The sequence below is a fragment of the Anastrepha obliqua genome, chromosome 1 (genome assembly GCF_027943255.1).
Source record: "Anastrepha obliqua isolate idAnaObli1 chromosome 1, idAnaObli1_1.0, whole genome shotgun sequence".
Taxonomy (NCBI): Eukaryota; Metazoa; Arthropoda; class Insecta; order Diptera; family Tephritidae; genus Anastrepha; species Anastrepha obliqua.
In genome coordinates this window covers 40,820,298-40,832,223 of record NC_072892.1, presented here as the reverse complement: position 1 = coordinate 40,832,223, position 11,926 = coordinate 40,820,298, and the positions used below count along the sequence as shown (strand labels likewise).

Here is an 11,926-nt window from a genome sequence, read left to right as displayed (position 1 = left end):
CCTTTGCACGTTAGTGACGACATAGACGGTACCAGCTGGTGATAGCAAAGGCCTCCTCTACGTTGGAAAGATCAGGTGGAGAAGGACTTGGCTTCACTTGGTAATTCCAACTGGCGCGCTTTGCTAAACTTGGCTAAAATCGCGTAAACGGTTATCGCGCCAATCAAGAAGAATATGTCCGCGGCGGCTAAAAGTTACATCGTTCATTCTGTCAGTCCAATTTTTGACTACTTTTTCCAATAAATCTAGCCGTTTGGCATCAATGGTGCCTTGAATATTGGCTTCTAATGTTTCAAGATTTGTTGGTTTTTCGGTCTTAAACAATTGATTTAACTTAGCCCCATAAAAAGTAATCCAGAGGCGTTAAATCGCACGAACGATGGGGCTAGTAAACAGGACCACTGCTTGAAAGAAAATTGTAGCTAAATTGATTTTGCAATAAGCATGCTGTACAGAGAGTTGCGTCGTCTTGTTGAAACTGGATGTCGATATTTAGCTGATTAATTTTTGGAAACAAAAATCCTTAGCGCCAACGTGTAAACCCTACCAAACAGTAAATTTGAATGGATTTAATGGTGACTCGTTAACGGCTTGAGGATTGTTTTCGATCTTCCCAAGATGCGACATTTCGGCGTATTTTTCAACACTTCGCGCTACCATAGCATGAATCAAATCCAAACAGGGAAGGATAAAGCAAGGGTTACTGCAGACTGATGTCCTTTCTCCCTTGCCGTTGAAATTCTCATACCATTGCTCGAAAATGGCGTCCGGAATGATATCGATGGCTTGTGTTCAAAAGTGAACAACTATGTCTCCGAACTTTCTCGCTTCTTCACGGCGAGGAACCTTTAACATTCTCCCACTAAACCCATGGAAACCGTAATCACCATCTGATTTGGATGAAGGAGGTCAAAGTACATCTGAAAGTTAAAGTCTCCTTCTCGGCGCATACAACCGGCATTGCCACTAAGGTTCAAAATCGCAACATGGTCTCACCCGGGTCTGCCACAAACGGCTCCACCCGAACTCCACCTCGGTTAGGTGTAACCAGTGCAACGGGTGGTGCCATCTTAAGACCTGCTCAGGCCTTAGGACACATAGGGAGTGGTCCACAAGGTATGTGGCCACGTGTTGCTCCCGCTCACAGGCGGTCCCCGCCTCCACGGCTATACTGCCCTCAGTGCCGGCACATCACACTGCCGCCACTAACAACACCTCAACGGTCAGGAGCCCCCAAGAGCAACACAACTCCCTCCCCAACCCACAATCCTCCTGCTCCTACCCCAGTGCGGGGACAAACCAGCAGCTCTTGGTCCCCCGCACAGTCTGCTCCGTGTGCCAGACCGCCGTTCCTCGGAACATGACAACTGTCCAATGCAATTCCTGCAGTGGCTGGTGTCATTTTCGGAGGTGCTCCGGCCTGCACACCACCCGTGAGTGGACACGCGACTACGTTGCCCCCTGCTGCAGAGCTCTGCACCCGCAACCGCCCCCCGTGGCGTGGCCAACCGTCAACATCAGGCTATTCCCCATCTTGCGGAACGCACAGCAGGACCAACGCAGACAACATCACGCATCCCTCACCCCCCCGAATTACGACGACACTCCCGCTAAGCTTCAAGCTTCTGCAACTGAACTGCAACGGACTCACGAGCAAGATTGACGAGATAGTCGACTTCATGAGTCGGTTCAGAATCAAGATAGCTGCGGTCCAGGAGACAAAACTGCACGCTAGCTCCCCCCTGATTACCAGGGACGGCTACAACGTGCACCGAAAGGACCGCGAGCGGGACAACGGTGGTGGCCTAGCGTTCATAATACACCATTCAGTGCAGTATCGTCTTATTGATGAAGGCATCGACCGCAGGGACAGCACCTTAGAACGTCAAGGTATAGCTGTTCGGTCAGGCGATGCCGAGCTCGAAATCTACAATATTTATATACCCCCTGTCACCTGCTGCCCGGCAGGATATCTCCCCGATATTGGTGCGCTCATCAGGGGAGAAAACCGATTGGTAGTAGGTGACTTTAACGCGCATCACGATCTTTGGCATTCAAGCCTGCCAAATGATCGTAGGGGACAGTTATTGGCAGAGCAGATAGACGATTCGACGTTCAGCACTGTAAACGACGACGCCCCCACTAGGGTAGTGGGCAATTGTAGCAGCTCGCCCGACATAACAATTGCTAGCGCTGGACTGATAAATAGCATAACCTGGCGACCTATGCTATCGCTTGCATCAGACCACTTGCCCATTATCATCTCGATCGAGAGACCTGCCGACTTTGTTTCCGCGGATCACCGGTCATACATCAACTTTAACAAAGCTGATTGGACCAGATTCGCGGAATTTACTGAGAACATCTTCGCAGCCCTACCCACTCCCACCGATGTCCGCGCAGGCGAACGCGCATTCCGCAAGGCGATTACAGCCGCCGCGGCTCGCTTCATACCTGCTGGACGGATCCGGGAATTACGTCCCAATTTCCCAGCCGAAGCAGCCGTTATGGCAAACGAGCGTGACCGCCTACGCCAGGCCGATCCCGGGGATCCTCGCATAAAGGATCTCAATTCGGAGATCCGGCAACTGGTCACCCAACACAAGCGGACCAAATGGGTAGAGCATCTGAAGTCCTGACTCCAGCCCCACACCAGCATGGTTTCCGTAGAGTGCACAGTACCATCACGGCACTCATCGTCATAAACACCCAGGTAAACCGCGGACTAAACCAAAACCGCCCCTGCGAGAGGACTGTCCTAGTAGCGTTGGACCTACAAAAGGCTTTCGACACAGTCAGCCACGCCACGCTACTAGATGACATTTTACAGTCGACACTCCCGCCAGGGCTGAAGAGGTGGACCGAGAACTACCTGAGTGGTCGTCACTCGTCGGTAATATTTCGAGACCAAACCTCAAAACAGAGAAAAATAAAGCAAGGAGTACCGCAGGGTGGTGTCCTTTCACCCTTGCTTTTTAATTTCTATATTTCGAAACTCCCCCAGCCACCAGAAGGAGTCTCACTGGTCTCATATGCCGACGACTGCACGATAATGGCGTCGGGCAATGACATTGATGGCCTATGCTCAAAAGTAAACGACTACCTCGCCCGCCTTTCTCGCTTCTTCACTGCGAGAAACTTAAAACTTTCTCCCACTAAATCCACGGCGACCCTTTTCACCACCTGGACAAAGGAGGTCAAGCTGCCACTTCAGGTGCACGTCGATGATACCCCAATACCGACGGTAAACAACCCCAGAATTTTGGGAGTCACCTTTGATAGCTTGCTCTCCTTCTCAGCGCACACAACCGCTATTGCAACGAGAGTACAGAATCGCAACAAGGTTCTCAAGTCACTCGCCGGCAGCACTTGGGGCAAAGACAAAGAAATGTTGCTGTCGACTTTCAAAGCAATAGGCCGACCGGTTCTGAACTATGCCGCGCCTGTCTGGTCGCCTGGAACCAGTGATACGCAGTGGACGAAGCTTCAGACCTGCCAGAATACTGCCATCAGGACCGCGACAGGATGTCTCCTGATTTCCCCTATCCAACACTTACATGACGAGGCGCACATGCTCCCGGTTAAGGAGCACAACAAAATGCTCGGCAAGCAGTTTCTGCTTGGGTGTCACCGTAGGCCTCACCCATGCAGACACCTGCTCGAGCCTGAGCCACCTCCCAGGCACATCAGGAGACACTTCCTCAACTACGTGGACGAGATCCAGGACAAAACGGACAGACCACTCCAGGATCAGACAGTATACAGACAGGCAATTAACGACATTCATCGGGAGACCCTTACCACCTTCCTAAGCTCCCGACCCCCGAATGCCGTTATCGGAGTCCAACCACCACCTATCGCAGACGAAGAGCTCCAGCTTCCTCGAGAGTCCCGCGTAATCTTGGCACAATTACGTTCTGGATATTGTAGCAGGTTAAACTCCTACCTATCCAGAATCGACCCCGACATACTAAACATATGTCCAGCATGTGAAGGTACCCCGCACGACACTAACCACCTCTTCACATGCCCCATCAAACCCACTCATCTAACACCTCTCTCCCTCTGGACCCAACCCGTCGAAACTGCCAGTTTCCTGGGCCTACCGTTAGATGAGCTAGACGAAGACGACCGGTAATTACACTACACTGACAGGGCGAAGATACTGCTACAACATCGAGTATTCTAACCTGGACCGAACTAAGGACGAGTACACAGTTTGAAAGTATAGGGATCAGAAAACGAAGAACTATTTCGACGAATAAAGACTAACATTGCGAACGTTTTAGAAAGAATAAAGATTATGTGGGTGGGGTAGTTGATCTTGAAGTCAAAATAAACACCCATTCTTTTCATTAAGTTCGAGATGTATGTAGTAAGCTGTTGGAACAACATTAAAAACTGTCGCATTCGAAGTATAGTGACATTTATTAATGTTTAGGAACAAACGATTATGCACACACCAACTATATAAGTTATTCAACTCACACTGGAGAATGGATGAATCTTCTGTACATTTAATTTCATAATAGATTTTTAGATCATTCGCGTATTGAAGAAAATTACTCAATGAAAAACAGGAAGAAATATCGTTAATGAAGAGGATAAATAGTAGCGGACCAGACAAAGCAAAAAAGGAGTAAGACGATACATATATAGTTTGGAAATCGGCATATAATTTTCAATATTATTTTTATCGCCGCTTTTAAGGATAGGCGTAATGAAAGTTAATTTCCAGTCTTCAATGAAAACTCCGGCGGAAAGTGACATAAAATGTTATGTTATGTTATGTTGTATGTTATTATCACACATTCCTGTTTAACGACATACAAACATACAAAGCATATGCAGGCACTTGCTTAGCATAACATACATATGTACGCATAACTCTCTCATCGCTAGTCTAATGCAGTTACATATGCACATATGTATATATATAGCTACATGTATTCGTGAATAGACATAAGCAGATCACTTTTTGTAAGCACGGCCACGCATTCGAGAATAAAAATAATTTATAAATTATAAAGTTAAAAAAACTCGTTTTTTCTTACTGTTTCGGAAAATATAGCTACCAAAAAATATTGGAAGCTCAACAATGCTATATTGCTAAAACCGTGAACATGTCTTCGAGTCGAGCGTACCAACATAAAAAAAAATAGTAATCGAATGTGCGTGGCCCGCGAAATTTGAAAAATTACCTCATTTTTTTTAACAATGCAATTATAACAAACAAGAATTTACAGAAAAAATCAGCTTTAATTAATTCAACTAATAATTGAAATATATGTAGCTGCGCTCTTCGTGGTCCAACGCAGTAATACATATGTATGTATTTCTTATAAAACATGGCAAAAAGAAACATTAAAAGTTAACGGGACTTACTGTCCGATATTAGAGAGAAGTGATTCACAGCACAATATTGGTATAAAAATATGTACGAATACCAGCTAATCTTCTAAGAAATAACAATTCGTATAGAGGAGACTATAACTGCGCTATTTCCTTGTCCATAACTGTACATGCAATACATGCGTGCATTACAAATCCTTAGAATCGGAAATTGATATACGCTTCCACATTATTCAGCAGCGCAGCTAAACAAATTTTGTAACACACTATTATGTAATATTATACTATTTTTATTTTAAACTTAAAAATAATGTACAATAATGTAATGTACATATATTCAAAAACAGTGGTTTAGAGGTGAGCATTTCGTTTCACATATTCCTTAGCTAATTTCTTCACTTTCGCAGCATCTGCGTCCGTACCAAAACGTTCTTCGAATTCCAAATACTTTTTGAAAATTGTGCGCATTTTTTTCATTGGTATCTTCTGTATAACGGCACGCTCCAAAACGCTTCTACAGAGGGATGATAATAATAATAGATAGGAATAAATTTATTGTAGTAATTAGCAAACTATATGTAAATTATGTACAAACCTCGCTGAATCAATCATTTCTGTCTTCACTAACATATCTACATATTGTGCCCACACATCTACACGCTTCGGATATGAGGTGACCACTTGATCGAGTAGGGTTTGTGCCATTTCATTAAAACCATATTTGTGATTTAAATTACCGAAAGCAACAATGGTGTTGACATCTAAAGAGGTAAAATAAGAATATATTAATTTATGAAAAAAAATAATAATAATTAAGAACAAATTAATAAACTACCTTAATATAATTTCTTTATTTTAAACATTAAACTATTTGAATTACGAATTTCAGTCCACTACTTACGTTCTCTTTCGGGCAGGCACGCGAGTGCTTTGTGCAACAGTTGCTGCGCGCGTTCGTGCATCTCTATGCTAAAATAGGCATTAGCTGCCGCAAGCCACACCTCCGGTTGGGCTTTGAATTTCTTTGTAATTAAACTGATCATCTGAATGACTTCTTGTGTTTTCTTGGCATCACAGAGTATCTCCACTGTGCGCAGATAAATCTTGAGTGGATCATTAAAGGTGACAGCGTCCTTTACTACTTCATCGAATGATTCTTTATTGCCATAACGCAGCTCCAAATTCAATAATGCCACCCAAATGTTGAGTTGTTCGTTATCATCACGATAGGATATAGCTTTAATGGCACGACGAGCTACAGCACGCGCTTTATCGATCTCCGCCGACTGCAAATGGTAGACCATATAATTGATCCAGTGTTTGCTGTTATTTGGCTCAGATAGCACTAAACGATCGAATTGATCAACGCTATCGGGAAGATGATTCGGATCAGCATATTTTGCTTCGATTCCACGTAGACGCGCCTCCTCTTCGCGTTGCAATTTGAATTTTTCTGCAGCAGTAAGCTTTTTCTTCTTTTGTACCCCTTGTTCTGCGTCATCTTTCTCATCCTCATCGTCACTTGAAGCCGCTGCTTTATTATCGTTCAGTTGAGAGAGGTCTGTGTTCCAGAAACCGCTGATGCCGGGTAACAACTTTGGTTTAGGTTTATTCAGTTGGTTCGGTTTCGGTTTCTCATCAGTATCTGAAAAGCCAGCTTCATCAACGACAACGATCTGATTGGGTATTTTGTCTTCGTAGAATAGCACATCAGTTGCTTCGACTTCACGTTTTTTCTTCTTTGCGGCTGGCAAGTTGCTTTCTACAACTGATTGATTCCTTTCCTTTTTCGGCATCTTTTGTGAGCTTTTTGGCTGCTTTTCAGCTTTGAGAGGCTCATCGATAAACTCTTTCGCACCCTTTTCACTTTTTGCTCTTTTCATTTTTGGTGCGTCTTCAAGCTCCATTTTAGCTTTGCGTTTCTTTTTTATATCGTGCCACAGCTTCCAAGTGCTCTCCGGCACTGCAATTGGCTTCTTTTCGTGTATGAAGGCCAACTTGCAGAAATCTCCTTCTGTTATACCGGCGCTAGCTGAATTCTCAAAATCGTTAAAATGCAACCGTAGAGGGCAATAAATTAACGGATTAGGACCTTTCTTCAGCGAGCAAATGAAAAGCTGGTCCGTCATCAGCAAAACTTTGGCATTAATACCTGTTTTAGCTACCAAATTGTTAGGTATATGCATATTTGAATTGACGTGTGAAACATCGCCTTGCTTGTTGCTGATATATACCAACTCATTTGAGTAGTCCACCCAAAGGACGAGACAGTCTTGCTTTGCGTCCACTTTGGGTGGCTTAGATTTTCCGACCAGCGAAGATTTCACCACAGCCAACACATTCGTTTTTTCGATTTCATAGTGCCAATCATTCGTGTCCTTATTTATGCCACGGAAATGCGCCACCACTTTTTCACCAACTTTGTGATGTCCAATACTGTGACCCAATCTCTTATGAGCTTTTTTAATTTCAGATACTTCATTTAGATAACTGGAAAGAAAATGAGAAATTATGTATGGTAAAACCTTTACGAGTTTCCTGGAAATTCTACGAATACTTACTCTTCAATGTACCGTGCCGTGCTATTAAGCTCACCGTCCCACACATCTGTTAATTTTGCCGTGACTGTGATTGTCTTCGTGGCAAGCTCTTTGCTCAGTACTTTCACATAGACCACTTGTTCAGGCGTAAGTTGAATATTAGCACTATTAAATGCATTTACCAGCAACATCTTTATATGCACTTTCACCAATTTGCCATAGTTACGTATCGGCACCAATAACTCCACAACATCCTCATGTACATTCTTCACATGTGCCTTCAAAATGTCACCTTTTTTTATATTTCGCCAATTGTTCGTTAAATGCGTTAGAAAATATGGCACATCGCGCAAACTGAATATATTCCTTAAAATGCAAACGGCCTGTGTTTGTGAACCAGGCGTGTATGTACGCAATTTGGCATACAATAAATCAGGATAATCGGAGAGCAAACGCAGTGGCACTAGTCCTTTCACTGCAATTGTATTTGCTTCAAGGTCTTTCTCATTTGCTTCTTCGTAGTCACCTTCGGGGTGATAAGAAATGTTTATTTCCAAACCCGATTCCAAAGTATGCAACACAGTAATTGGGCATATTTCACCCAAACCGAATGTATCATCGGCCAGCGTTAGCGTAATTTGTTCACCCTTTTTGGTTAATACACGGAATGCCATTGTTTGTCCTTCATAGAATTTATACATCTCGCTACCCAGTAAGTTACTCAAACGTTGCCTATATAGTATTCCTTTAAGGTTATTGAAGAACTTTACCAATATATATTCCTCATTGCACTGGACTATTGTACCCAGGTAAGTAGTATTTTGATGCGCATTTACAAGCGAGGTAAGAACATTACCGTGTTTGGACAAGTATTCCGGACGATTGGTCAGATATACTGTTTTACGATCTGTGCTAACAGCCAATACACGACAGCGAACTTTGGCATTTGCCTCCAGCGTTTTAGGTGTTGGGGCAAGATATAACTTTTCGATAATACCTGAAATTGAAGAAAGACCAACGTAAGTATTAAATACAGAAAACATGATATTTATTGGTATACAATTTTATTCAATTTTGAGACAAAAAATATACAAAAAAATTTGTCGACGATTATTGTTATAATAAATAAGATTTAACTAAGTGCCAAAGTTATCAAATTATAAATTATTAAAGAATAACACAGTCCTGCGAGGGTGAGTTTCTAGAATGGCTGTACTTGTTTCTTGTAGTTTTTTATGCACTGAAAACGAATCTGACCTTCAAAATGCTCAGTTACGCCAATAGACGTTACGCCAATAGACGTTATACCCAACGTATACGTAACTGAAACTGTTAATTTCAAAATGTCATAACTTTTTTTTTAAAAATCGTACAATAATTTTAAAAAATGGGTTTTAAAGCTAAAGAGTTGTACTATGCGACCTTTTCGTCGAAAGTTGAAAAAAAAAATTTTCTATCCCAAAAAAAATTATCAAAAATGGCTAAAATGGCCATTTTTTGACCTTTTAGGCTTCATTTACCAATAATCCTGACGTGATGGAGCATTTTGAAGGTCAGATTCGTTTTCAGCGCATAAAAAACTACAAGAAACAAGTACAGCCATTCTAGAAACTGAAAAAAGTTAAATTTCGCAGGCCTGTGTAATGTATTAGATGTGACTTTCCGTATTATTATTATATTTGCAACCCTTACCTTTTACTCCACCAACCTGCATGCTATAACCTCCAACTTTCGGTTCATATTCTTTAACTGTTGCTGTAACAAATTCACCGGGTTTGACATCATCCAATACGAAAACCTTTTCGTTAACGGTCTTTGCGTCGTCCGTACATATGTAAAATGAATCCATTGGATCATAGCTGAGAACACGCACTTTATGCTTCGTTTTCTTTGCGTACTTGACCAATACTTCGTCCTGGTCGTAATTGCCCTTATAGTTGGATTTAATAGTGCGATAAGAGAGCACACCCTTAAACTTATTATCCAGCACTAAAATTACACCACCCGTTCCCAAATGGTGTACTCTAGCAGCCTCTATAATATCGCCTCTCTTATATTGTTGCTCAATAGATAGCTCATTGGCCGATGTGCGCAAGTTTAACGTTAGATAAACAAGTTTGGTAAGTGGCATTACGTACAAAATACGCGCATTTACTGTAGAGTTTATCTCATAATCTTCTGGTAGCGCCAAAGGCTCTGCCAACTGGTGTTCGTTTACGTATGCTGTTAATCCTTCATTCATTATGGTACCTTGTAGACCGTCTTTGAGTATCTTCGATACAGAAAATTTTACAATTGTACTGGGTAAAATGTAATCAATATTCGGCTCATTTTGATTCTTAATTTTCATATTCTCCGGGTTGATTTCTTTGCATATACAAGTGCTAACTCTTTTGTCCGTTGTAATTTTTTCCACTTTTAGAAAAATTAATTCTCCTACAACGCGATTAGACTGTGCTTTCTCCAATGGCACAAATGTGCGCAGTCCTTTAATACCTGACTCAATAATATAACCATGCTCCTGTATCTCCTGTATTGCACCATTAAAAATGAACCCCTTTTTAATATTGGTATGCGACAATTCCGAGTGCACTTCACTCGGTCGAAATGAAAACAAAATTTGCATACGACCATATTCATTCTGTTTCACTTCCTGTACGCGTCCATATACTATTTGTCCTATATTATATAAATCTGTTAGTGGCTTGAAATTGTGGTCAGAATCAGTTTGTTGTAGAAATTCCCGGGTAGCTTTTGTATAGGAGTCTGAAATTTCTAATGCTGACACCCGAGCTGTCATTCGTCCAGGTAGTGATATGGTGAGATGTAGCTGGTCTATAGACTTTACTATACCCATAATATTCATACCATCCTGAATGGTATCATAGTTTAAGAGTTCGGCAGACGGTGACTGAATTTGATCAATTTCAGTATCTACGTCGCCACTCTGTCCATCAACCTTCTTAGATTTTGGTTTCTTGATTTTCTTTTGTAGAGCTCCAAATATCTGGAAGAAAGATAGAAGGGAGGGGTGAGTTTGTTTTGTAGATTCCAGGGTAATTCTGCTTCGCACTTACTATATTTTCGTTCACCTCCTCTGATTTACTTTCCTTTGTGAAAACTCCGCCACGCGGAAAACTTTTCTCCACAATAACCATATTGCAATATAAAACACAGCGTTTTTTCGCACAAAATAAAAATATTTAGCCACTTGATCGACGAATAAAATAAAGTATGATGAAACACATGAAAATGAAACACACGTGTGGCCAACGAACAGTGTTGCTTCTTTTGTAGCGAATTCAGTTGGGATATATTTAATATACATAATTAATTGAAAACGTGTTAAAAAATATATGTAAATAATGATATGAGAATATGCGAAGCTTTCTTTGCAAGACAATTTCTGAAAAATTAGCGGAGATGTAAGAAGGTCAAAGCATAATCACTTTCTTTATTAATTTACCGTTTCGGGGTATTGAGGTTGTTAAATTTGAAACTTCGAGAACACTCCCAAGGTACATAAAAAGCTTTTTTGGTTTTCAAAATCTAAAACATGTATACATTTTAATTATAATAATAGGGGTTTTCACACCGAGCTCGTTACTTCGTAAATCCAACGAAAGCGACTAAACGCCAACGTAAGTAACGAAGTGTCGTTGTGGCAAGCTTGGCACTTTAATCGGCAGTTAGCAAAATAGTAATCAGCTGTTTAACAATCGGCATTTGATGGTCGGGAAATTTAAGTTTAAAATATCAAAATAATTTAATAGAAAATATTCACATTTAGGTGAATTCACAAGATGAATATACAATTAATTGAGCTATACAAATTTATTCACTTTCAATCAAAGTAACTTGTATTGCAGAGGTTTTCATTAATTGATTTATAATTTGCTATATTTCGGTAATTATTTTTTTTTTTAAATTGTACTTTTATATAATGAAACTGCTATAAATCAGCTGATGCTAAGGAGCATTCCCAAACCAACAAAAATAAGTATATTCCAAGACAGATTAAGCAGTTAGACGTA

The 11,926-nt window shown here is 41.4% G+C and overlaps 1 protein-coding gene across 1 annotated transcript; it reads right to left on the bottom strand.

Annotated features, from left to right (window-relative positions):
- Positions 1-5,299: 5,299 nt before the first annotated feature.
- LOC129248313 (protein RRP5 homolog) lies at positions 5,300-11,145 on the bottom strand. Its single transcript, XM_054887814.1, has 6 exons — positions 10,970-11,145; positions 9,585-10,899; positions 7,914-8,889; positions 6,254-7,842; positions 5,948-6,113; positions 5,300-5,866 (listed from the first exon to the last, which is right to left on the bottom strand). The coding sequence occupies exons 1-6, from the start codon at positions 11,048-11,050 to the stop codon at positions 5,704-5,706; spliced, it is 4,290 nt and encodes a 1,429-aa protein (XP_054743789.1). The 5' UTR covers positions 11,051-11,145; the 3' UTR covers positions 5,300-5,703.
- Positions 11,146-11,926: the final 781 nt, after the last annotated feature.